Source organism: Camelina sativa, chromosome 7 (genome assembly GCF_030686135.1).
Source record: "Camelina sativa cultivar CO46 ecotype springtype chromosome 7, ASM3068613v1".
Taxonomy (NCBI): Eukaryota; Viridiplantae; Streptophyta; class Magnoliopsida; order Brassicales; family Brassicaceae; genus Camelina; species Camelina sativa.
In genome coordinates this window covers 27,837,169-27,862,816 of record NC_141886.1, presented here as the reverse complement: position 1 = coordinate 27,862,816, position 25,648 = coordinate 27,837,169, and the positions used below count along the sequence as shown (strand labels likewise).

General features: G+C 37.3%; 5 protein-coding genes across 12 annotated transcripts; all 5 read right to left on the bottom strand.

Annotated features, from left to right (window-relative positions):
* Positions 1-1,187: 1,187 nt before the first annotated feature.
* Positions 1,188-7,521, bottom strand: LOC104715886 (V-type proton ATPase subunit a2). The gene is made up of 18 exons (XM_087457235.1): positions 7,113-7,521; positions 6,851-6,895; positions 6,624-6,746; positions 6,406-6,513; positions 6,004-6,111; positions 5,753-5,926; positions 5,308-5,445; positions 4,635-4,742; positions 4,420-4,527; positions 4,190-4,338; positions 3,669-3,822; positions 3,274-3,434; positions 2,980-3,186; positions 2,680-2,863; positions 2,511-2,594; positions 2,228-2,421; positions 1,960-2,019; positions 1,188-1,860 (listed from the first exon to the last, which is right to left on the bottom strand). The coding sequence occupies exons 1-18, from the start codon at positions 7,257-7,259 to the stop codon at positions 1,656-1,658; spliced, it is 2,457 nt and encodes an 818-aa protein (XP_087313361.1). The 5' UTR covers positions 7,260-7,521; the 3' UTR covers positions 1,188-1,655.
* Positions 7,522-9,250: 1,729 nt separating this feature from the next.
* LOC104702683 (protein SHI RELATED SEQUENCE 3-like) lies at positions 9,251-10,696 on the bottom strand. The gene is made up of 2 exons (XM_010418587.2): positions 10,332-10,696; positions 9,251-9,731 (listed from the first exon to the last, which is right to left on the bottom strand). Exons 1-2 carry the CDS (start codon positions 10,600-10,602, stop codon positions 9,400-9,402), a joined length of 603 nt encoding a protein of 200 aa, XP_010416889.1. The 5' UTR covers positions 10,603-10,696; the 3' UTR covers positions 9,251-9,399.
* A 721-nt stretch (positions 10,697-11,417) lies between these two features.
* On the bottom strand, positions 11,418-15,632 carry LOC104702682 (coatomer subunit alpha-2-like). Of its 3 annotated transcripts, none has more exons than XM_087457232.1 (4): positions 15,451-15,632; positions 15,041-15,267; positions 14,369-14,821; positions 11,418-14,263 (listed from the first exon to the last, which is right to left on the bottom strand). In XM_087457232.1, the coding sequence occupies exons 3-4, from the start codon at positions 14,613-14,615 to the stop codon at positions 12,819-12,821; spliced, it is 1,692 nt and encodes a 563-aa protein (XP_087313358.1). In that variant the 5' UTR covers positions 14,616-14,821; positions 15,041-15,267; positions 15,451-15,632; the 3' UTR covers positions 11,418-12,818. The 3 variants fall into 3 exon arrangements, with proteins under 3 accessions (XP_087313358.1, XP_087313360.1, XP_087313357.1); XM_087457234.1 differs by having other exon boundaries at positions 15,041-15,241; positions 15,451-15,519; XM_087457231.1 differs by having other exon boundaries at positions 15,451-15,517.
* Positions 15,633-17,808: 2,176 nt separating this feature from the next.
* Positions 17,809-22,874, bottom strand: LOC104702681 (coatomer subunit alpha-2). The gene is made up of 4 exons (XM_010418586.3): positions 22,448-22,874; positions 22,051-22,287; positions 21,192-21,686; positions 17,809-21,098 (listed from the first exon to the last, which is right to left on the bottom strand). Exons 2-4 carry the CDS (start codon positions 22,256-22,258, stop codon positions 18,145-18,147), a joined length of 3,657 nt encoding a protein of 1,218 aa, XP_010416888.2. The 5' UTR covers positions 22,259-22,287; positions 22,448-22,874; the 3' UTR covers positions 17,809-18,144.
* Positions 22,814-25,433, bottom strand: LOC104702680 (uncharacterized). 6 transcript variants are annotated; one of them, XR_015561221.1, is made up of 11 exons: positions 25,181-25,406; positions 24,993-25,087; positions 24,736-24,841; positions 24,509-24,607; positions 24,362-24,427; positions 24,141-24,257; positions 23,890-23,964; positions 23,619-23,732; positions 23,450-23,497; positions 23,233-23,364; positions 22,814-23,018 (listed from the first exon to the last, which is right to left on the bottom strand). XR_015561221.1 is itself a non-coding variant. In XM_010418582.3 (11 exons), exons 1-11 carry the CDS (start codon positions 25,250-25,252, stop codon positions 22,926-22,928), a joined length of 996 nt encoding a protein of 331 aa, XP_010416884.1. In that variant the 5' UTR covers positions 25,253-25,433; the 3' UTR covers positions 22,814-22,925. The 6 variants fall into 6 exon arrangements, 4 of the variants coding, with proteins under 4 accessions (XP_010416884.1, XP_010416885.1, XP_087313356.1 ...); XR_015561220.1 differs by having other exon boundaries at positions 23,243-23,364; XM_010418582.3 differs by having other exon boundaries at positions 23,243-23,364; positions 23,619-23,721; positions 25,181-25,433.
* Positions 25,434-25,648: the final 215 nt, after the last annotated feature.

Below are 25,648 nucleotides of genomic sequence, written 5' to 3'. Positions count from 1 at the left end.
TTTAACAACAGGGACCCTGACCGTGGCTCACCGTAGGAACCAAAGAGTTCAATGGATTATGGAACCAGAAAAGGTCTCTGGCCGAGACTGCACCTCCTTACATAATTATTTTTTACTTACAGCACGATTAATTACGCCAACCGGCTCCAGCTGTGTGCCTTGAAAAACTTTCTTGTTCCTATCCTTTCAAAGCGACCATAATATCCAGGATAACTGATGAAGAGAATCTGGATATCCTGAAGGAGAAATTCCTCTCTAGTAGATAAAATCCAAATTCGAATAGACTGACTCATAAAGAAAGTCTCGTGGTAATACATGAATTGGAGACAAGTCCAAATTTGACATGAACTGGGACGCTCAAAAAGAGCATGGTTAATTGTCTCACTCGTTGAATTGCAGCTGAGTTAACTGTCTCACTCGATTTCTGACGTGGCTACGCGTTTTTTCTTATGTGAAATTAAAAAGTAATGACATTTTTTGTAATTATGGTTTTTCCTATAACGTTTAACAAGAGCATACTAAGTATAAAAAATATATTTGAAATATGATAATGATTAAAAAAAAAAAAATTGTATGTAACTGGTAATATTATCTAATTTCTATAACATATGAGTAACTTTCCCATAGTTAAATTGATTGAGAAAGTTTTGATAGACCTTCAGGATTTCTTAACATACGAATGTGGCTTTTGAAATTAGTGTTCTCGTCATGTCAAAAACGGCAAGGTTCCACATAAACATGGGCGATAGAAAAATATAAATTTATTTTCGCGTGAACCTTTCACGTTACATTCACGTTACATTCTTTTGTAAATATTATATGTTAACTCGTATAACCGTGTCGTGCGTTGTGTCTCCACTCTGATCTCTCCGATTACACACGTACACGTCTGAAATTCTGAATGCCTTGAGAAAAAAAGAGACAACTATTCGCCTGAAACTTGATTTTCTCCTCCAATGCCTCGAATTTGTTCACGAGTGGGAATGATTTAAGTTCTAGTCAGTTAACTAACTTAGCTATGTAAAGAATTTCATTATCTTTATGACTTTAACTCGAATATCAGACGTTCATACCCAATCATACCTTCTTCTTTTTCTTTTTCTCATTACTTGGTGTCGATTGATTCTTGACAAATTTTAAATTCCCATTAATACATAACGAAAATATTGATCTGTGCAGAACAAACATGAGTAAGAAAATCATTAACAAAATAAAATTTGTTTCATCTTTTAAGGATCAATTCCCCTAAAAGAGATTCTACATAAGTGAAAATGTACCTATTTCTAATTCTATATAAGGTCGACCACATATGACATAACACCAGCTTATTTTTCCCACAAACAAATCACAACAACAAATGGGTACTTTACCTCTAAACAATCCCATTCTTTCCCCCATTTCTCTTTTTTTTTTTTTTTTTTTCTATACAATATTATTTTCACCAATTTTTCCCCCACAAAGGTAAATAAATTCAATATAACCTTCTAACAAGGAAAAAAGGGGAAGAGAAAAACATCCAAGTTTCTTTACTTAAATTAAGAGAGAAAAAAAAAATTGATTAGAGAAGGAACTCAGAATCCTTCCCCATACCTTTTATATATATATATATGCACACGCAGATCGAAGAAGGCATTTCCGGTGATTCAGAACATCAATCACTCCTCTTCGTTTCCGACGAGAGTGAAAGTGAAAGGAGCAAACTTGTAACCATCACCTTCGTAGAACTTGTTCTGGTACTCCACCCAGTGAAGACGCAGCGCGTGAAGGAACGCACTCAATGTCTCCATCACAAGAAGCACTCCCACAGTTGCAAAGATGAAGACGAGGATTCCAATGATCAGGATCAATATATTGTTGAAACTGTTGAAATGAGAGAGATTGTGTTATCAACACTTTCTACAGCGTAATAGTTGACATTTGCAGAGGCAGGTTAAAAGATTTGTAATTGCATTTGCTTACCCCCAAGCCATAAGGAGGACCTTCTCGTAGAAAACTGACGACAACTCAGAGTGGGCGAGACTGAATAAGAATGCCAACAAAGCATAGAGATTAGCCATGACATGTGCAAGAAGTCAGAAACTAATAATTCAACATTAAACCATCAAAGAACCAATGGACTCAAACAGAATTGTACTGCACGATGATAGTGACAAGTGCTAGTTTTCATAGGACTCCTGTTAGATGACAATCAGTCCTATTTGGTGTCTTTGGAAGTTGTAGTTTGTACCTGAGGGCCCAAAGACGAAGATAAGAAGCAGTGTTGGAAACAGCTCCAAGCACAAACTCAATGGTGTGAATGAGTTGGTGCACAAAGATTTCGCTGAATTCAAACTCTTCGTGTCCATGTCCTCCCCCATTTGTTTCTACTTGAAGACTCTCATCTGTTTCATCAAGCTGTGCATATGACTGACCTTGATGTCTCTGGGAAAAAGCAAAAATCACCTTTCGGTAATGGTCAGCACAAATTTCAAAAGAAGCTTTCAAGGAAATCAACAAGGAAAGGGACTCACAGCTTCATGTTGTTTCTTCAGGATGAACGGCTTTGGCAGCAACATCCACGGAACAGAAACCAGAGCCAGAAAGAGGAATGTGAGCTGGAATAGAAAAGGTACGTATTAGATGAGACTAAAGCATCTGATTTTTGACACAGAGAGTGCAAAGTTAGGTATCAATGCGAACCTGTACTATTTTCTGGTTAGGGAAAAGCTGATTCTCTCCTAAATCATCCATAGGGCTCAGAAACATGTAGATCATTACGTGATATAAATCTGCCTGAGAACCAGTGCACCACTTAATGATGATGAGGACCGAAAGATAGCCAAACAAGCAGTTCAAGAATATCATCTGGGGAACGAACTGGAACCTGAAACCATGTAATATCAGAGACTTAACTACAGTTAAGACCCTTTATTTCCTAGGGAGTGGATCAACTAACTGGGAGGAGTACCTAATGATCAGGGAAGAGAATTGAAGACTCACCATACGTTTACAGCACTTTTGAAGAATTTTGCATTAAAGAAGCTCATTATAATTCCTAGGTTCATTTGTGCAACTCCAAGAAGAATCGACATTTTCATTTTAAGCGAATTCAGGAATGGGAGCTCACTGCGGGTACCATGCCACACAGGATCCACACCAAATGGATAAGTGTCTCGTGTTTTGATAAGACCAATTGTAGTAGCCTCACTGAACAAGAGACCAGAAGACAGAAACTCAGAATCTTATAGATATTCACCTCTAATGCAAAAGGGGTTAGAGAACAAGTTGACATACCTGCAAGAAACATCACGGCATTCGTATGCTGAGCTGGCAAACAATGGATATGGTATAGAGAAGAACTCGTTGTAGATTAAACCAGTGTATATTGAGAAGAGTGACATCATAAAAATAACGTAACGACCACCAAAAGCCATTTCCATAATATCCCCAAGTTTCTGTTGTCAAAAAGCAAGGATTGATGGGTTAGCATCAAGAACTTGCAAGAAAGACAAACATTGACGACTAATTAAGATAACAACTGTCAAGTGAATTTTGTTTAACTTGACATTTGCACACAAGTCTTAATATATCAACATACAACAAAACCAATTTGCGGGTTTTGCTGAAACAGATACCTATCTTATACTGTGCTCAGTCGGAAAATAGATGCTGTCAATTAAGGATATTACCTGGCTGGAAAGTTTCTTTTCTCTCAATATTAAATACATAGTTGCAAGCAGCAGGCAGATTCCATGACCCCAGTCACCAAACATAACAGCAAACAGGAAGGGGAAGGTAACAATTGTGAAGACACTAGGATTGGCCTCTTGATACTTCGCCACACTGCAATGTAGTGATCAGAGAAGATCCATGGAATTCAAGAGACGAACACATGAGAAAATCCATGGACATTGCATGAGAGAAAAAATAAAGAAACAAGAAAGGTTGTTTCTACCAACTGAATTGATAACTGAAAACACAGCTTATAGAAATATTCAGGGGTATTCCATATTGAGTAAAAAACGGACGCTAATACAAATCAGAAACACTTGAAACCAAAACATAATTTTATATCTTAACGAGTGTATAAGAGGCAAAATCATATTACTCAAGTATCCACTAATCCTAAGAATATGTTAGTTATTATCAATCCAATTTCCGATTTTCCTCTTTCCTAAACAGCAGATGAAGTTCCAGAAAAGATGGTTACCCGTATGCATCAACAATTTCCTGGAAAGCTGTAGTAAATTTGTTTGTGCGGAAAAAAGTCGGAGGCATCTCTTTGGTCCTCAGGACTTGGAAAATTGATCCAACTTGAGAATTAGAGTCAACCGCAGCACGCTGCAACGCATCTTGAAGCTGCAGGTGCAAAACTTTAAACTCACTGTGGCACGAGTAAATATGCAATAATTTTAACTATATGCAAGTAAAGCAACTCACTTCTGTTGCAGCAAAGACAGGACTCCAGCCTTCACCCACAAGGCACTTCTTAGTCACATCAAGACTAAGCATGTTCAAGGTGTGATAGATGGCTTTTTCTTTGCGAACCTGCGTAGGTAAAGATTTGTGATGATAACTGATCTTACGTAACACACTGATATTGAGCACCAATTGGCACTCTACTAGCGAAAACAAAGCTCCATATAAGATAATACCTTGAGGTTCCATTGTTCAAATTTTTCTCCGATGGTCTCCAAAAGAATGTTGCGGTGATCCAACCCAGCACCTATGGTAGTTTTAAGTTCTGATAACCGACCTGAAACCTGAAACAGTATGAGAAAACAAGGTTAATATTTTCTGGGGATATACTAGCGTCAATATAGTGAAACGTGAAATTAGATAAATCACTGGCCTAAGATGTACTGTCACATGGATGCTAACCATGTGTGCACAAACATATTCCACCCAAAGAAAGCTCCAAAATTAACATGGACCACAAAAAAGGTACAAGGAAGGTCCGTAACATGCTTTCTCCTCCTTAACAAAAAAAACTTTCTCAGACCTATTAATCGCTACTCCCAAGATATACAGTAACTGTTCAACTTAAAAACGCTTACCTTCCCATCACAAGCTAAGTACTGCGAGGATATTATCAAAATGATTAGAAACTAAAATTAGTATATACAACCCCCAATATATAAATCAATCGTTAACTGTTGGTTATTATTCAAAGAGATTGACTACAGCTTCATATTGTGATCATCTGTAACTCATGCCCAGAAATAAAGCTAAAAACTTGAACAGAGAAATGCATAGAAACATATGACTAATAGACAGAAGAAAAATAGCGGAACCACTCATAAATCACAAGAATAAGAATATACATACCTCAGTCATCATTTGAGCTTGTCTGCCCAGGTCTTCGCTGAAAGGATAGCGATTGGCCCCAAAAGCTTCACATATCTTAAGAATTTTGCTTTTTGCTCTTTCCCCAGAATAGAAGACAACAAATACATTTTTCTCAGCCTGTAACATTATTTTAGATAAAGTCAACTCCTGGCAGAGGCAAACAGGATGAGTATATTTTTCCAAAAAAAAAGGATTCCATGTAGAACAATATATTGTCTAGGTAGATCGGCAAAAGAAAGATAAAACCATAGAGGCAGTTCAAATGACGTATAATAGCATGTGCATATGAGGAACGTAGAAAGTACATAAAGAATTTAAAATTTTAATCTGCATGCGCCTATGAGGAAACAGACATTTTAAACAGTAAGAAAGGCTGCACTTGCTATGCTTAAGAGAACCTACGAGCAGAACATAAGCAGCTAACCTTCTCCCCAGAGTTGGGATCAACAACGGACTCCTCAATGATAGACTGTCGTATGAAGATGTTTCCCCTAGTTGCACGAAATAGGATCCTCTCGAACACCATAGACTTTTCACGAGGCACTAGCCCAGTGAGGAATCCAAGCTTTACTTGCTTTGTTGGATCAACAGACTTCTCCTGTTAAAAGGGAGAGTTTGTAAGGCTATTTTGAGAAAACAAAACTCGACGAAGAAAAACAGTCGCAGCATTCATACTTCCTGCAACAAAGGAGCTTCAAGGAGGTCTTCACCAGCTTCCTGTGTTTCTATCTCACTCTGTTGCGCGGTAGCACTTCTATTGGCTGAAGCAAAAACCTCACCAGCCTAAAATCAAAAACATCCACATGAATATAGCACGAGATGCACATCCAACGCTATAACCATAATAGTGTAAATATGCATTTTGCACTATAGAAGACCCTTTACACTCACTAAAACACTGTGGAACAAACATTATATATAGTGTGGTTTGGCATTAGTATCTACTTTTCTCCTCAGGTAAATATATTTACAGAACCAGAAAACTGTCAAACGAGTTAAAATCCAAGTCAGAAAAATATCGGACTCTACATGTAAGGCGGCAAAAAATGTGATTTAAGTAGAATGAAAAGACATTACCTTCTGAAGAACAAGCTTGTACTCCACAAGTTCATTATAAGACCGCTGCAACTTGTCATTATTAGCATTTATTTCAACAAGTTCAGCTTCTAGCTCTCCAAGCTTTACCTGAATAAGGAGGAAGAAGAAAAAGTATAAGCTAAGAAGAAACGGGAAGCAAAATAACTCAAAAAAAAAAAAAAAAAAAAAAAAAAAGCAGGCATCTCGATTCGAATCACCTCTACATCATCCAAATCAATATCATTTTCTTTGTCTAGGAAATCTTTGGGAGTAACTCCTGCCTTTGACATTTGGTCCTTGAAGAAACGTATCTTTCGTGCCATCTCTCCACATCTTTTTATCTTCATCCATCAACGACAACAACAACAACGAGAGAAAACCAATTTTTACCATTATACGCTATAAAACTTTCTTTCATTTCTTTCTACACAAAAAAAAAACTTACCTGAGCAGCATAAGTCCGTTGGAATGGGCTCTTGTCAGAATTAAGCTGGAATCAACATCAAAATAGCCATATAAGAACAACAGAAGATCTCAAATAGCGAAATCAAAGGCCAAAGTTCAAAAGACAATGCTTCGACAGATCAACAACATATTGCAATGGATGATCGAACACGCCTACTAAATGAAATCATCAATCAAAAGGTAGACAGAGATGAATGATCATAGAGAGAGAGAGAGAGAGAGAGTAAAAGTGTATAACGTACGTCTTTGAACTGGACGAGGCCGAGATCGCCAAGATAAGAGACGGTAAGATGAGCGGATTCCATGGGAACAATGACTTGAACGAGTTGCATAGGCTCGGAACGCATCAGATCCATCGGCGGACAGCAACCACCGTGAGTCTCCGCCATATCTTCGATCGAATTCCGAATCTCGCGGAGGAGGAGGAAGATCTCGGATTCGTGATCTCTCACTCTTCTCACAGTGGATCGATGAGCCTTAAGGGGGACAGTTTTGATTTTTAAGAGAGAGAGAGAGAGAGAGAGAGAGAGAGGCGATTTTTGTTGTCGTCTCGTGTAGTTTGTTTGTTACTGCCACGTATTTCTTTTTTGTATTTTTTTTGTTTATTATTATGTTGACCCATATGATTCATGATTTATATTGTCTGGAATTACGTTTTTGTCCTGGTTTACTCAATCTTAGTATTTAAGTATGGGTTCTCTTTGTGACGGCCCATATTGAAGTCGGGCTTTTTCGAACATTTCTAGCTCGATAAACATTGTGGTTAGCATACAATATATATTTAACTTTTTGATTTTCGTTACTACAATTAAAATTTCGTTATATTGATGAAAACAAATTCGTTATCGAGAAATAAAAACTCTGATGGGATTAATTTGAAATTAAAAATATTTAAAATGAAAAATGTGTTAACTACTAATAATCTATATTTCGACATCGAGGATGGATCGTATCAACAATTGGACACATTTTATGAATCACAAATTTTGATTTAATCGTCAAGAATACTTTAAAAAAAAAAACGAAACAAATTAATCTTCTCGGAGGTCCTCCATCCAAACCATGTTATATTTTTTTGTCGATTTTAATTTCTATATGAATTGGTCTTTTTATTATACAACCAAGAAATAATACTAGTATTAATCTATATTGAACTTGTGGGTGGTAGCTTTAGCTTTACATGCATGCATAGGCTACACCATATAGGGTGTGATTCCCATTAACGCCTTCAACTAAATTTAAAACCTTAAGTTTGTTTGTTACAAATATTTTTTAGGGGGAGCGAATAATTCCAAAAAGCTAATGCTAAAAGGAGATCGCATCTTATTATGTACGATCTCGACACCTGTTTAAGGAAACTTAATTAAGATATACGACGAATATAACTATTATAAAAAGGCTTGCTAAAGAAAAAGAATGATTCACGAATATAACTATAACACATCTAATCGAATCTTTAAAAATCCAAAGCAAGAACATCTAAGTAAAAGACACACACACCTAACTTTACTTGCAAACACACTCATATACGACGTAGCCTTTCTTATAAATGCAAAATTGTGAGGCAAGCTTGATTCTTCTCATCGCTGGAATAACTAACTAACTCTCTTTTACAGTTTTGCCTTATTAGATGAGAGTCAATTCAAGGTAGGCCGATAAAAATTGTTATCGAGTCTCACTTATGAAATTGACATATGATATGAATATATGATGGATATTTGTTCATTTATTTACTCATAATTAATTTTTGAGCTGAAAATTTATGATTCTTCACAATAGTGGTCTAGTCATGTATGATAAAATTATGGTTTTTAATTATTATTATTGTGGATATGTTAGTTATTGGTGTGATAATTATTAATTAGATTATGAACAGGTAGATAGATCAGTTTGATTATTGATGTAACCATTAAAAAAAAACGTAAATACTTTTGAAGTATCTATGTCCCATTAAATGGAAGTAGAACTGGAATTGATGAGTAAATAAAGTAGGCTAGTAGGTAAAGATGCAGAAGTTAATCCCCCTCTCAAGTCTCAACGGCCACCTGTTAACATACTCATTTGTCTATGACTATAATATTATGGACACAAATCATTTATTTCCGACTTTGGAAGATGCTCTAAATTTATCATCATCATCATATGTATACTAAATTTATTTTATCATTTATGTACTTCTTTTCTTTTTGGAGCTAGATCCTAGATTTTATTTTTCCTAGCATGATTATAAGCTAGATAAGATTTACGTGGTTCTTTTCAACTTCTTTTTTCTTTCTTTCCCTAGAGTGTTAGATTGTTGTGTCACTGTGTGTAGATATAAAGTTCATTAAAAAACAAAATGGTTTATGCATACAACAATGAAGGTATTATATGAAATGCGTTAACAAGAAAAAGCTATTAATTATATATGACTGTAAATGAAGTAACGTAATATATATGAACGAGAGAAGTAGCAATATGTGATGAGCCCTAACTTGAAGTAGCACACCATTTCATTAGATTACAAGAAGTATACCAATTAAAAACTATCTATCTTCTTAGGACTGAAGAATATTGGTTGCTGCCGGACATGAAATCGGTAAAATGACTAGTGATCATCAATGGACATGAAGAAGTCGAAGGAGGAAGTAACGTCTCTTGACGATTATTACAATTTCTATTATTATGATGATCTACCATCACTTTGTCGGGCCCTTGATCGTGAAGAATCCCTCTGAAAATGTGTCCGCCAATGTTCACCGTCGTCTGATAAGCGTATTGCTCTTTTCCGTCGTGGATTGAACTCACTTTTACGCAGCGGAAATCTGCCGGAAAATTCAACTCTGCCGGAAAATGTTCCGGAGTGGTGCGGATTTGTACACCTAATATCGGAAAGAATGTTTCAATATCACATGTTTTGATTTACGATCGAGTATTGATTGTTTAATAAATTTGTTTGTAGCAATATTTTTTTTCTATTGGAACTTTAAAGAACAAGGGACATACACAAGATTGCTACATTTCAAGATATTGTCAAAGATCATTATGGTGCTTTATATTTACTAATTAATCTAGTACTTAAAATAATCAAGAATAAACACACACACAAAAATGGAAGAAAACAAAAAATCAAGAATCATAAGCAAACCGGCTTGTGATCATTTTTACATCAAATAGTAACCTAATTCATCATGGATCTCCATCATACAGTCGAATTCAAGAAAAAAAAAACATGGATTTTTTTTATATATATAAGCGCGCGTCATCATATGTGCATGAAGAATCGACATGTATTCTACATGGTTTTAGGTTTATGACTCATGAGATCCAATTTTCCAAATTTTCAATCTTCAGGTCAAATACAATTAACTCAAAAAGTCAAAGAAATTCGAAAATGCTAAAAATCAAGATGTGATCTGGTGAGATTTATATAAGCTCTTATACAAGAGAGCATTAAGTAGGAGAGAAAAGAAGGTAAGAACCTGATGATGATGAAGGAGAAGAATCTGGAAGTCGTTGTAGTTCTCTCAGACGTTTAATGTTACTACTAGTAGTAAAGAGTGGTTGCGGTTGCCTTTGGTGTTGGTGTTGTTGGTGATGAGATCTTCGATAGGCAGGAACCCAAGTGCTCTTGATGTGAGTTTGGCAATGAAAGGCTTTGGATTTGCAGCAAGTTCTGCATCTCATATACACACACTCTTTCTTGGCTTGATTCCCACAGTCTTCACACCTTCTCCCCATTATCATCATCATCACCTCTTCCTTAACACCATATATATATATATATATATATATATGTAAATATAATTATCAGGAGAGGCCTTGCTCTCTTTGTTTGCTTCCTCTATAATCTATATGTACAAAAGGAGAATGAGAAGATTTTTTTTTTGTTTTTGTTTTTTTAAACGTTTTTATTTTCTTTTTATAAATAAATGGTATTTTTGTTTTTTATTTATTAGGTTCCATTGGTAACTAAAGTTTAGGCTTTTAGCACTCTCTATCTTTTATGCATAGAAACCACATTATGAAATTCAACTAAAAAAAAACTAAAACATCCATAACGTTACAATAAGATTACTAGCTTATGCAATGATTTGTTTTGTAGCAATTAAAACTTAAAAGCTTGTGGGGTTTTCTCTACCTATTTACAACAATGACATGTATCTATGCCACATATCTTAATTATAATGATGGGTGGGAAACTTATGGTATGTTTTCTTATCTATACTTTAGTTTATGAATTTTTATATATGATCGATGCTTTGTACTATTGTCGGCCGTAATTTTTATTCATATTCCTTGTGAATTGCAAAGCATAATAACAATTGTGGTTTTCACATTTTTTCAACTCGATTGCAAAATATTTTATATGCAGAATCATGTTCTTATATAATCCATCCACCATATAGAATAACATAAGAAAAATATATGTGAAGAGTTTTTGCCGAACGTTGTTGAGTTGTTTTCCAACTCTTTCCTGAAATGAAAACTTTGAAGGCCGACGAAAGGACAATAAAACAGAGAGAAGCATTGTCCTTCTAAATGTAATGGACAACAAAAATTCCAAGAAACAAGAAACAAAAGTACTGTAGTTATATAACTTTGGCAAACAAATTATTTTGTATTTTATGGTCTACTGATGTCAGAGGACCTCAGGAGGAACCCCCTCCAAGATAGAATTCTGAGTATATTTGTCACCGTACTTGAGACGGAGAGCATAACAAACCAGATGCATCTGCGCCAATAACTGCAAGATCGCAGACCGCGCAGATGTTTCCTTCCTGGCTTGGTACAAACCAGGCTGTACAGTACGGACATGAAACGCGTTTATGTCCTCTGTATATTGGGACATAAGTGGACCCGCATATCACAAACGGGTTTCTATAGTCGTAGTTAAGATTGGTCGCATCTGTCCTGTTGCCTCGGCAGGCTTGCTCAACTTTTATACCCATCATATTATGGCTCTCCACAGCTGAGTGTGTGTCCAGATATCTAGTGGCGAAGGTATAAGCAGTTGCAAAGTTTTCTGACCTGTAGCAGACGCTCATTGCAGTAATCAGCGCTAGGCGTACGTGAGGTATTCGGAGGTTGCAGTGAGTGAAGTAAGCCGCAAGCTCTTGCTGCCTCACTGGATCATCTGTCATTTCTCTCCTCTTGATCTCCATTCGAAGACCTAGGACATATTCTTTAACATTGTAGATCAGTTCATTGACGCAATCAACGTCTTCTCTTGACTCGACTACCACCAATGGGATGGTTTGGAGAATAGAGAGGAAAACACGGAGAGCCTCAGTTAATTTCCCAGCTGTTGTAGCTTTGAAACCGGATTTGAGCTTCTCTTCTAGCTGAGAGAATTCAAAAACAAGAGCTGGCGGGCCAGGGACGTTAGGACTGGGGGACTCGCTCCATCCACGCTCAATCGCAAGAGGAACCACAGGAGATGAAGAAAAGGCACGGAGATAGCTATGGCTCCCACTGAAAAGATCAAGAAACATGGGTTTCAAAGGCGCAAAGTTCTTAATGTCAAGCTGTCTGTGGAGCAAACGCATTGCAGTGTCGAAGCTTCCTGCTGCAGCCTGCTCAGCAGCAAGGGACGACTTGCTCCAAATCTGACTTATCAGCATACCTTGAGTAGGTGTCACAAAAACCGATGAACGAGCGTTAGCAGAGGCTTTAGGAGTGTCAAGCTCTGGTGGGAGCTCCAAGTCTTCAAGTCCCCCCCCATCCACCTTCCTCGTCGTCTTCGTCAGCTGCTTCTTCACCATCCAATATGGCTTCGATGTCTCTGTTCTCCATTCCATCAACATTGACCATGTCAAGTTCCTCACCCCAATCTCCTTCAACATCTTCTTCTTCTTCTTCATCAACAGCCCCTCCTCTGTTTGCACTCTCAAGCCCTCCATCAAATATTCCTTTCATCACCCTCAGAAGTGGCCAATCACCACCACACATGATGGGAGTTGGAGGCATTAGAAGCGATGGATTTTCCCTTCAGGCAAAGGGGGCACGTTGTCTCCTAGCTCAGTTGCCAGTCGCTCAGCAACATCATTTAAACCATGAACCGAAGCTGTGATATAGGCTAGAGGCAAATGACCCGCATTCTCTAGTATCTTAACACGCTCTTTAACATCTCCTAGGTAGAGAGCATTGTGAAACTGACCCATTACATTGTTCTTCACCTCAGCAATCTTCATTAACTTTGATAGCTTGTCTAAATTGCCAGTAATGAGATAAAGAAAAGATAACCTCTCAAAGTTCTTTGTTTGCTGGTACGCAAATTCAACAATTCTAGAGTTTCCTTGACGAAGAGCCTCCACTCCGAGTCTATACCAGTGGTCTTTCTCATTAATCTCTGTAGCGGATGCAACAGCAACACTGATGTTTCCACTTTCAAGAGCCAAATTGAATCGAATCCTCTCGTCTTCAACAAAGTGGAGGGCAACTTCAGGAAATCCTTTCTGCTGAAGATAAGCAATCATAGCCTGTCCACATAGCTGGGAGTTCTTTATCATGCTCATGACGTGATCATATTTCTTTCTCAGCAATGCAAGCTTGAAAATGTACTCAGTTGCATTAATGGTGATAGCCCTGTTTTTCCCATCCCGGTCCAAGCAAAAGATTGTATTTCCAGAAACCTTGGTGATATAGATTGGGACATCCAGGGTTCGGATGATTCCACTATCTCCATTAGGAAGACAGTACTTGATGTGGTTCAGAGTTGTGTAAATGAAGACACCATTGTCGTCCCAGGCTCCACTTTTCACACGTATTGTCTCATGAAGCGTGCACTGGAGGATGAGTTTTTTGCTTGCAATAATGATAGTATGTTTACTGAGCAAAGCAACACTCTTTATATCGTTAGACCAAACAACGTACCTAACAAAAGGTGTCTGAAGCTCACCAAGAACAAGCCTTTGTTGAAGGTCAAATATAACCACTTTATCCTCAGATCTACAAAGCAAATTTCCAGTCCCAGCATAAAAGATAGCATCTGTGGGAATAGGCAAAGAACTCTTTTTAACCACCTCATTCTTTAGATTCTTCACTAGCACCTGGCCGGTGCTTTTCTCAAGAACAGCAAACCGATTGCGAGCAATGAACACCGCAGAACCCCCTAAAGAATCACCACTCAAAGCAAATGCAGGACGTTCTCTCTCAAGTTTGAAGACAATCATACCATTGTCATGTCCCGCTGCCAATAAATTAATCTCAGGGTGAACTGCAAGAATCCAGAATCGATCATGTTCACGGCGAAAGTCTTGGATTCCAACTCCCATAAAGTTAGCATCCCAGGTACGGATGCTCTTATCCTCAGAGCTTGACACAATTATGTCCTGTTTTGGATGGAACATAACGGATGTAACATTATTCATATGACCTCGCCATGTACCCCACAGATCCGAAGTTCTGAGATCTGCAATAAAGTTGAAAAGAACGCATTACTACCTTAACTCCAATAAGGCATACACAAATTTTACAAACAAGTATGTCACTAACGGATAACATAAAAATGAGTTACCATTCATACGCCAGACCTTGACTTTGCAGTCATCTGCAGCGGAGACGATAAGAGGACGGTCGGGGTGAAAAGCAGCCCAGTTTACACCTCTCTCATGAGCTTTAACGACGTATTTGACAGTAGAAGCAACACCACCAGCAGGAGACTCTGTCATCCTCCTAAGAGCACCGATATTCCAAACACGAACAGTCTTATCTGAGGAAGCTGATAAGACTAAGTATTCTTTTGGGTGGAAAGAAGCACACATAACATAGTGATTGTGACCAGTCAAGACAGATACACAAGTCCGGGATTTCCAGTTCCAAATGCGGATAGTCTTATCGTCACTGGCACTCACAATCCATGGGTGCTCGTGATGGAACTGAACCGTGCGGATATGATCATGATGGCCAAGAAGAGTGAAGAGACACCTCCGTGTTTCGTAGTTCCAAACTTTAATCTTGTAATCATCCCCTGCAAGATTACGTTAGCATTAAGATCACTGTAATGTAATGAAGGAGAACGCAAAACCTCTTCCTTTTACAATATCAACCAATCCAAAATTGCAAAGCCTCTTCCTTTTACAAGCATTAAGATTCCCAATGTTAAGACTTTTTTTTTTAACGTCAATGAGAGAAATTGAACAAGGAAGAAACTTTATGTTAAATTCTAGATGAACACAAGAAAGCATACCTCCGGAGACGAATAGAGGCTGAGAAGTGTGAAAATGAACACCACGAACAGGTCCTTCGTGCTCGTTAAAACTATGGATCAAAACACCTATACGATAATCCCAGAGCTGGATCACACCACTGTGCAAACTGGAGAGAATCCATGGCCTTTTAGGGTGAAAGCGTCACTCTTGGTCTCAAACTTGGTCAACGTCAACATAATCTCCGATCACGAAAAAGAAACAAACTCTACATAAACCAAATTCACATATAGAATATGACCAATTTATTTAACTCAAAAAACAAGAAAAAAAAACACGCAAATTAATCCATATGTGATATTGCAGATAGATCAAATTGCAGCACTAGAGTTAGATTGAAACATAGAGTTGAATAGTAAGGAAGAAAAAAACTTATGATCAGCAGCATTACCGGAGAGAGTAGCTAAGGGTTTTAGAATGATGAGAATAAGAAGATGGGTTCAACTTTGAATCCTCTCGAGTGGCAATTGGGACAAAGATGAAGTTTATAAAGAAGTAAACACTAAATAACGGACTCATTGGTCTAATGATGCCACATGTTATTTTTCTCAGGAATAATAATAATTTTCATTTGATTTTTTTGACCAAAAATAAAATATATATTTATAAAGTTAACTTTTCTCACTTTCTACCAAAAAAAAGTTAACTTTTCTCTTTTCTCATTCCTCCACATCAGCATCCACCTAATCATTTTTTTTTTTTTTCATAAAAAATACTATCTTTAATATTCATTCATTGCATATTTATTACTTATAGCTAATAATAGTAAAAAATAATTAAAAAACGAATTAACTAAAATTAATTAAAATTTTAAAATAGTATAAACAATAATATAATTTTTAAGTAAATAATAAAAATAACAACTATCTAAAAATGAATTAAGTCAAATAAATGAAAATTTTAAAATAGTAAAAATAATATTATAAATTTGTTTTAGTAATAATGTTATTATTAAAATTATAACCAAAAAATGATTATATTTCAAATTTAGAATGGGTTAATGAGTTTGAGAATGTAAGTAAGATTTTAATGCATGGTGGAGTAAAAAAACAAGTTATGTAATTATAAAAATCTAAAAATGAAAATAATATTGAAGTGAAACATTAGTGTCTAAGAAACATATACCATAAAGATTTCTTATTAGATTTTACTTATAAGAAAGAAAATATTAATTACTTAACTTAACTTAACTTAAAAGTTTGATCTAAAACAAAGACATTGTAAAGGTCATACTTTTTTTTGGGAAAACTATGAAAAATAATTTTGAAAAATAATCTATCTAAAAAAATAAAATCAATGGTCTGGAAATATAGAAAAATGATATGTAAGTCGTTCCAAAAAGTGGCATGTGATTTGTGTAGCATATCTCATAAAGTATATTATCAATTGGAGCTACAATTTTATAACATGATAGAAAACATATATAACAAAATAATATATATATATATATATATATATTATCAAATGTTTTTAACCCAAAACATAGGCAAAAACAACATATTCAAAGTACACTACGTTTTTTTTAAAAGACGAAGCTGAGGTTGCATCACAAAATTAACATCTGCAAATAACATATGAGATTATAGAAAAATATATAACTTGGATTAATGAATATATATTCATTGTGGGGTTTAAACGTTTCATCATTTAAGCATTCTTGACTTAGTCAGAAATTCTATTATGGTAGATGATGCATTTGGACAACCTCATTGTAGCGACATAACACTAAAATTGTTCATGAAACTTTGTATATTCGCATTTAATGTAGGATATCGATATGTTTAAATAGTCTCTATAATTAGGTCAACGATCAATATTAACGTTAGAACTTTTAAAATTATGTTTTCATGGGATATGAATATGGAATGAACTCTTTTAAAGATAAAATGTCAAAAGATTGTCGTCAATATTATTGCGACACTAGACAATATATGTTATATATAGATTAGTAAAATAAGTACGGCATTTATATAGATTTCTCTTTTAATCTTGAAATTATATTCATATTCAAATGATTCTTATTGATAAAAATTTTAACTAAAATCTCACGTAAAATCGCAAATAGATATAACAAAGAAATATTATCTTAAAAATATATATATGTTGTATATCACTGAGTAAAGTAAGTTTAGTATTTATATAGATTTATACTCAAAAGTTGAAATGATTATATTTAAGCTCAATAATATCTATTGATAGGAAATATTTGAAATTAAAATCCCGGGCGTGCGCGGGTACAAATTCTAGTAGTCTAAAAAAATAAAAATCTTCCTTTTGTGAAAATTCAAACAACTGTATTATATGATAAGGTTTTTAGTTGATCCGAACCAAACCAGATAACAGAATAAAACCCAAAACATTGTTAAAACCCAAACAAAAACCAAAATGAACCAAACCGAAACACATCTATTGAGATTTAACTTGCATATACAATCATCATCATCTGTATCTATATCATTAGTTCTTAACAGGTGTGGTATATCGTTTAGTGTTTGGGACGATAACTTGAGATTCGTCGACCGACTATTAACTCAGATATGGATGGTGTTCAATGTTCATAATCGAACTCAGTTTTATGGAAAGCAGTTTGACCACTGGGGGAGTAGACATATAAATCTTATCATTCATTCATTTGTGTGCCGGAGGACGGTTCCAGGATATGACTAGCATAACTATCGCGGTCATGTTTAGCTAGGAAGTGTTTTGTTTCATAATCATAAGCACAACTGGAAATTTACCCCCAAAACAATGGAAACAAAACAAAAAAGATTACGTCTATATTTCTCATCATAGTGATCGAGTTTGGAATCCAATAGGCCTAAATGAAATTGTCATGAGAATATAAAATATAAAATCAAACAAAAAGAAATATAACGCAAGAAGATAAAGGTTCTCATGCTGTTGTTACTAATATAAGAAACAATTTAAAAGAGTAGCAGAAGGCGCAGCAGAAAAAATTCACAAACCTGATTTTTTTTTAAGTAGACATCACAAACACCAAAAGCTCAACACTCTCTTCTTCCATAAAAAAAGAGCATCTCGTACTTACCTCACGATTGAAGCACATAATATCAATCTGACTTATTCACCGGACTTGAGAAGCCGAGCATAGCAAACCAGATGCGTCTGCGCCAATGACTGAGAGATCACAAACCGTGCAGATGTTACCTTCCTGGCTTGGTACAAACCGGGCAGTGCAGTAAGGACATGAAACGTCTTTCTGCCCTCTGTAGATTGGCACATAAGTCGACCCGCATATCACAAAAGGGTTTCTATAGTCGTAGTTAAGCGTGGTTGCATCTGTCATGTTGCGTTCTGCGGCTTGCAAAACTTGTCTAGCCGTCCTTGCCTGGCTCTCAATAGTTGGGTTTGTAACCAAGTATTCTTGGGCAAAGTGAGCAGCAGTAGCCATGTTCCTTGACTTGTAGCAGACGGTCATTGCACTAAAGTACGCAAGCCGTAGGTGAGGCGTTTGGAGTTTACAGTGAGTGAAGTAAGCAGCGAGCTCTTGCTGCCTCACCGGATCATCTTTTATCTCTCTCCTCTTGAGCTCCATTTGAAGACCTAGGACATATTCTTTTACAATGATGACCAGTTCCTTAACTTCGTCGACTTCTCTTCTTGACTCGACTACCACCAATGGGATGGTTTGGAGAATAGAGAGGAAGACACGGAGAGCCTCAGTTAATTTCCCAGCTGTTGTAGCTTTGTAACCGGATTTGAGCTTCTCTTCTAGCTGAGAGAATTCAAAAACAAGAGCTGGCGGGCCACGGACGTTAGGACTGGAGGACTCGCTCCATCCACGCTCAATCGCAAGAGGAACCACAGGAGATGAAGAAAAGGCACGGAGATAGCTATGGCTCCCACTGAAAAGATCAAGAAACATGGGTTTCAAAGGCGCAAAGTTCTTAATGCCAAGCTGTCTGTGGAGCAAACGCATTGCAGTGTCGAAGCTTCCTGCTGCAGCCTGCTCAGCAGCAAGGGACGACTTGCTCCAAATCTGACTTATCAGCATACCTTGAGTAGGTGTCACAAAAACCGATGAACGAGCGTTAGCAGAGGCTTTAGGAGTGTCAAGCTCTGGTGGGAGCTCCAAGTCTTCAAGTCCCCCCCATCCACCTTCCTCGTCGTCAACTGCTTCTTCACCATCCAATATGGCTTCGATGTCTCTGTTCTCCATTCCATCAACATTGACCATGTCAAGTTCCTCACCCCAATCTCCTTCAACATCTTCTTCTTCTTCTTCATCAACAGCCCCTCCTCTGTTTGCACTCTCAAGCCCTCCATCAAATATTCCTTTCATCACCCTCAGAAGTGGCCAATCACCACCACACATGATGGGAGTTGGAGGCATTAGAAGCGATGGAGTTTTCCCTTCAGGCAAAGGGGGCACGTTGTCTCCTAGCTCAGTTGCCAGTCGCTCAGCAACATCATTTAAACCATGAACCGAAGCTGTGATATAGGCTAGAGGCAAATGACCCGCATTCTCTAGTATCTTAACACGCTCTTTAACATCTCCTAGGTAGAGAGCATTGTGAAACTGACCCATTACATTGTTCTTCACCTCAGCAATCTTCATTAACTTTGATAGCTTGTCTAAATTGCCAGTAATGAGATAAAGAAAAGATAACCTCTCAAAGTTCTTTGTTTGCTGGTACGCAAATTCAACAATTCTAGAGTTTCCTTGACGAAGAGCCTCCACTCCGAGTCTATACCAGTGGTCTTTCTCATTAATCTCTGTAGCGGATGCAACAGCAACACTGATGTTTCCACTTTCAAGAGCCAAATTGAATCGAATCCTCTCGTCTTCAACAAAGTGGAGGGCAACTTCAGGAAATCCTTTCTGCTGAAGATAAGCAATCATAGCCTGTCCACATAGCTGGGAGTTCTTTATCATGCTCATGACGTGATCATATTTCTTTCTCAGCAATGCAAGTTTGAAAATGTACTCAGTTGCATTAATGGTGATAGCCCTGTTTTTCCCATCCCGGTCCAAGCAAAAGATTGTATTTCCAGAAACCTTGGTGATATAGATTGGGACATCCAGGGTTCGGATGATTCCACTATCTCCATTAGGAAGACAGTACTTGATGTGGTTCAGAGTTGTGTAAATGAAGACACCATTGTCGTCCCAGGCTCCACTTTTCACACGTATTGTCTCATGAAGGGTGCACTGGAGGACGAGTTTTTTGCTTGCAATAATGATAGTATGTTTACTGAGCAAAGCAACACTCTCCATATCGTTAGACCAAACAACGTACCTAACAAAAGGTGTCTGAAGTTCACCGAGAACAAGCCTTTGTTGAAGGTCAAATATAACCACTTTATCCTCAGATCTACAAAGCAAATTTCCAGTCCCAGCATAAAAGATAGCATCTGTGGGAATAGGCAAAGAACTCTTTTTAACCACCTCATTCTTTAGATTCTTCACTAGCACCTGGCCGGTGCTTTTCTCAAGAACAGCAAACCGATTGCGAGCAATGAACACCGCAGAACCCCCTGTCCCCCTCTTGGCATCTTGCACAACGTCACTCCTCCCAACGCTATCTTTCGGTATGATGTACAACTCGTAAGAACCACCATCCAGATCTGAGCAGATTAGGACTGCATTTTCTGTCGGACTGTACGATAATGTCCTAGGACTTTGATTCAAGTTTGGGGTACCAGGACGCCGTATAGGAATAACTTGGGAATCTTTTTGAGTTGAATACTCATAGTACCGCAAAAATCTATCCTTGGCATAGAATAAAGAATCACCACTCAAAGCAAATGCAGGACGTTCTCTCTCAAGTTTGAAGACAATCATACCATTGTCATGTCCCGCTGCCAGCAAATTAATCTCAGGGTGAACTGCAAGAATCCAGAATCGATCATGTTCACGGCGAAAGGTTTGGATTCCAGTTCGCTTGGTAGCATCCCAGACACGGATGCTTTTATCCTCAGAGTTTGATACAATTATGTCCTGTTTAGCATGGAACATAACGGATGAAACGTTATTCATATGACCTCGCAATGTATCCACCTCCCAAGCTTTGGTTTCTGCAATAAAAATTGAAGGCATCAGTCAGTACCTCAATGATTCATAAAATTTAACTTTATGTAAAAAAGAAGACGAATTTGCATAAGAAATACCATTCATACGCCACAGCTTTACTTGGCGGTCATCAGCACCAGAGACAATGAGAGGAAGGGTAGGATGGAAAGAAGCCCAGTTTACTCCTCTATCATGACCTTCAAGGACGTACTTAACTATAGCGTCAACCCCACCAAAAAGATCAGAATTCATCTGACTAAATCGCATGAGGTCGTCAGCAGGAGATGCAGACTTCTTCTTAAGAGCACCAATGTCCCAAACACGGACAGTCTGATCCAGTGATGCTGATACAACGAGGTCTTCCTTAGGATGGAAAGAGGCACACATAACATAATGATTGTGGCCAGTCAACACGGAAATACAAGTCCGTGACTGCCAGTTCCATATGCGGATAGTCTGATCATCACTGGCACTCACAATCCACGGGTTTTCGTGGTGAAATTGAACAGTGCGGATATAATCAAGATGCCCGAGAAGCGTGAAAAGACACCTGTGAGTTTTGTAGTTCCACACTTTAATCTTGTAATCATCCCCTGCAACACCCAACGTAATCAACTACATATGAGTAATGTTCTGGAAGAGCATTAGGATAACTGTAATGAAGAAGAAATCCCAAGCCATTTGCATTTATGTCCAAAGGCAATAGTATGCAACATGTACCATAAGATCTGCTTTCAGTGTGTACTAGGTTCATTTATCTTAAACACAAATTAGAACTATAGCTTGGACAACAAGAGCTCTAAGTCATCCATCAAACTCAAGCTAGATCTAGAAACCGGGGACGCTAAGAGTTAACACTTAACCAGATCAGGATTAAATAGATCATGAAAATGTATCAAACAGGACTTGTTGGACGACCTAAAAAGAAAAAAAAAAAAAAAAAAAAAAAAAGCATACCTCCAGAGACGAATAAAGGCTGAGATTTGTGGAAATGAACACCACGAACAGGTCCTTCGTGCTCGTCAAATCTATCGATCAAAGTACCCATACGATAATCCCAGAGCTGGATCACACCACTGTGCAAACTGGCGAGAATCCATGGTCGTTGAGGGTGGAAACTCAGACCCTTAACTCGGTTACTCTTGGTCTCGAACTTGGTCAGCATATTCACAGATTACGAAATAGAAACAAACTCTACACAAAAAAACCACAGATCACAGCGAATGAGAGAAATCACGGGAAAAAAAAAGTAATCGACGTGAAATTTCAAACAGATCTAAGGAAACGAAGCAGTAAGATCCGCGAAATCGAGATTCGTAACATGAAGAAGAAGGAGAAGAAATAGAAGATTCACCTCAGATCAGTTCACAAGGGGAAGCGATCAAGCACAGCTTCACGGTGACGATCAGTAGGATTACCAGAGAAGCGTAGATGCGAGAAGAAGAGAAACACACGAGGGATCGTCGAGAAGAAGACGGTGAGATTCAGTTTCGTGGGGTGTATAGATCTGAATCCCTCCGCTCAGTTATCTCTGTCTCCAATTCGCGTTTCCACTCCTAATTTAATTGGCATGATTTATTCTTTTTTTTTTTTTTTAAGTTTTAACATTGTTTGGAAAGCATTAACTTCACTCTCTTTTTATTACAAATCATTAAAATCTGTAAAAAAAAAATTGACTATACTAGAGCTTCTTATTTTTAAATCAGATTAACATTTTAAATGCACAATCAAAAACTATTTTGTGAGGAAAAAATATACCAAATGTTGTTAACTCGAGTTATGAAAATAAAATTGGTGGATATGTATATTTATAAATACATAGATTTACGTAATTAACCCTGCATTAATTTTGTAATTTCCTCTGCCCTCGACTCGATTCCTTTGAGATACTCAGTCAAGATCCGCTGCTGGTATGAACCTCCTTCCTGGTATAATCAACATATAATTCCATCGGTTAGAATGATCAATTTTGGAAAACCGAACCCGGTTAGCCTCACATTTACTTTGAAGAGATAAATAGTGCAAACAAATGTTTCATTCATGGTGAGCAAAAGGCAACGCAGACTAGAGAGGAGGGGGAAGTGAAAGAATGTTTCAAGGTGTTTAGTTTGTAATGTTGCTCTGTTTTAGAGAGTTTACCGTTACTTACAGTTCGAATCAGTGTGCGCTCGATTCGTTTCTTGATAACAGCAGATAGCTCATCAGGTGTGATATCTCCTTTTCCGATTGTTAATCCGTCTACGAAAAGCTTGTTCCATTGTTCCTCAGGAGCTGAAACACACACATATAATATAAACCAATGTGAAGTCTCGCTGGGGTTTAGTGCATGGAAAATAAGATAGGTTGCAGAAGAGACCTTTTATCAGAGTTTCGAGAAAATGCTCGGCTTTTACAACTTCGTTCCCTGTGACAAGTGACAACAACCAGAAGCTCTAATTGGTAAGTTTATCTGAATAAGACTATGATGAAATTTTCTTTGTAGAAAATGGAAGCATATAGTAACTTTGCACAATAGAGTAAATTACCTTTCTTTGCATAGCTACGCTTGGAGAGAATGGTGGCAGAATAGAGTTGAAGAACTTTTTGCAGCATAGCTAATAGCCCTGGTTTGTCTTTATCTTCTTTTGCCTGAAAACAACCTTCAGCCTCAAACATTCAAAAAAATACATCTAAACACTGTCAAGGAAAGACCCTTTTTTCTTAACCAGGAGCTCCCGTGTTACATAGAAGTCAATTTTCTATGAGTGACATTTGCAACGATCATACAAGTGAAACAAAATAAATTGTTGCACTTACCTGCCGGAGCTGAGCACTAACTTCTGAAAGAAATCCTTCATCTAATTGCCCTTCTTTTTCCCTTTGTATTATTTCCTATTAACACACTGATATGATGAGTAACTATGACTACATCACATCCAAAACTATATAACCACCCTTTTGAATAACTGTGGTAGAAAGTTGTACGCATAACAAAAAGTATAGATGTCTTGTTCAAAAGAAAGTGAAGAAGAACTATTATATATGTATATATATATATATAGATATACCTTTTCCATTAGATTGATGGCTTCAGGGTCTCTAGGAGCCCATGAAATCTCTTCCACTCCATCTATAGCAGGTCTTAAAATCCCTTTCAGAATATCAGTAGACGTTTCTATCTTTTCCTACAGGGATATAATGAGCACTCAATCATCTATCTTGTAAAGGAAACACTAAAGAAGAAGAGACATGGATGGAACCAAGAGAAAAGAAGAGCCGAAAGAAAAACCCGAGTCTTGTTCACAACGCAGTCAACTATAGTCATCACAGTTGTAGCTAACTCCTCATAGTCCTTCTGCAAGAACCAAACCCTTCCCCCGAAATCAGAGCTCGAAAGCAATGTTCTATCATTAACATAAACAATGGATACTGGTACCTTGTCATCATCTGATTTGCATGTATCTGACCTAGCCGCAAGTCTTATCCAAAAAACCTCATCAAAAGCAAGGATATTTTCAAGAACAAGCTTCTCAACCTGTTCAATGCATATGGCAACAACAGCAGAGAAAGAAAAAAAAAACTCAACTATTCAGAAGAAAGATAACAAAACACAAGATTGAGTTTAAAGGACTCAAGCTAAAGGAACTATAGTAGCAGACTAACTTCTCTAGGGTTTGCATCTCTAAGAGCATCAATCATCCTATCGATCTCGACAGTCTTCTTAAACGCTTCTTCTGGATCTCCCTTGACTGCACAGATCAAAGTTCTCCTGTTTTATTAGACCCAAAAAAAGATGCAAATCATTATCTCATATCTCTAATTACATTACACAGAACCATAACTTCAAAGGGACTTAAATTTATTTTTTCCAAGTTACACGAATTACAAAATTAAGAAATCGTAGACCAAGACATAATCACCTTCGCTTCGAATCGACTCCAGAGAACAGAGAAAGCTTCCATATACTCGAAGATACAAAAACCCTAGAACCACCCAATCTACAAAGCGACCCACTCTGCTTGAAAATAGCGGAGGAATAAAGTCATAACAAGATAGTGTTATTTCGCTATTGCTGAAGAAGTGAGAACAGAGAGATTAGAAATTTGACCTGCTCCCGTTGAAGATGATGATGAGAATTGCAAGAGAATAAGCAATGAACAGAGGAGGAAATTGCCGCCATTAGAGTGAAGAAGGCACAGAGAAGGGGGACTTACACTGACGGCCGTTCAAGCTCTCGGTAACCAAATCCTCGTCCGGCCTAGACAAAAAACTCTCCAATGGTCGTATCATTTTAGCTCACTAGATCCATTACTGGGCCGTTACAATTACTCTTCGGTCCATTAGTATTGAATTTTGTTTTTTGTATTTTGAAAAAGGGTTCTACTGTATTTATATTACTAGGGAAAATTTCCTTTCTAAAAACATGAAATTTTAAAACGTTTTCATACATGCGATCTTACCAAAACAAATTTAGCCTAACTGCTGCATCCGTACATTATTAGAGATGGTCTAACTGCTGCATCCGTACATTATTTATTGCCTATGCAAATACAAGCAATATCTGAACTATTTTCAT

Bases quoted from the DNA above. Each gene is read 5' to 3' on its own strand.
- LOC104715886 (XM_087457235.1), bottom strand. From the start codon at position 7,259: ATGGCGGAGACTCACGGTGGTTGCTGTCCGCCGATGGATCTGATGCGT. The intron at 6,747-6,850 runs GTAAGTTTTTTT...TGATGGATGAAG, and splicing joins AACGGACTTATGCTGCTCAG to ATAAAAAGATGTGGAGAGAT. The intron at 3,435-3,668 runs GTAATATCCTTA...TTTTGACAACAG, and splicing joins AAAAGAAACTTTCCAGCCAG to AAACTTGGGGATATTATGGA.
- LOC104702682 (XM_087457232.1), bottom strand. From the start codon at position 14,615: ATGTGTGCTTCTTTCCACCCAAAAGAATACTTAGTCTTATCAGCTTCC. The intron at 14,264-14,368 runs GTAACTCATTTT...ACTTTATTGCAG, and splicing joins CAAGGTCTGGCGTATGAATG to ATCTCAGAACTTCGGATCTG.
- LOC104702680 (XM_010418582.3), bottom strand. From the start codon at position 25,252: ATGGCGGCAATTTCCTCCTCTGTTCATTGCTTATTCTCTTGCAATTCT. The intron at 23,498-23,618 runs GTAATTTACTCT...CACTTGTCACAG, and splicing joins GCGTAGCTATGCAAAGAAAG to GGAACGAAGTTGTAAAAGCC. The intron at 23,019-23,242 runs GTAAGTAACGGT...TGATTATACCAG, and splicing joins AGCGCACACTGATTCGAACT to GAAGGAGGTTCATACCAGCA.
- LOC104702683 (XM_010418587.2), bottom strand. From the start codon at position 10,602: ATGATGATGATAATGGGGAGAAGGTGTGAAGACTGTGGGAATCAAGCC. The intron at 9,732-10,331 runs GTTCTTACCTTC...TTCCGATATTAG, and splicing joins TTCTCCTTCATCATCATCAG to GTGTACAAATCCGCACCACT.
- LOC104702681 (XM_010418586.3), bottom strand. From the start codon at position 22,258: ATGCTGACCAAGTTCGAGACCAAGAGTAACCGAGTTAAGGGTCTGAGT. The intron at 21,687-22,050 runs GTATGCTTTTTT...TGGGTGTTGCAG, and splicing joins GCCTTTATTCGTCTCTGGAG to GGGATGATTACAAGATTAAA. The intron at 21,099-21,191 runs GTATTTCTTATG...TTTTTATTGCAG, and splicing joins AAAGCTGTGGCGTATGAATG to AAACCAAAGCTTGGGAGGTG.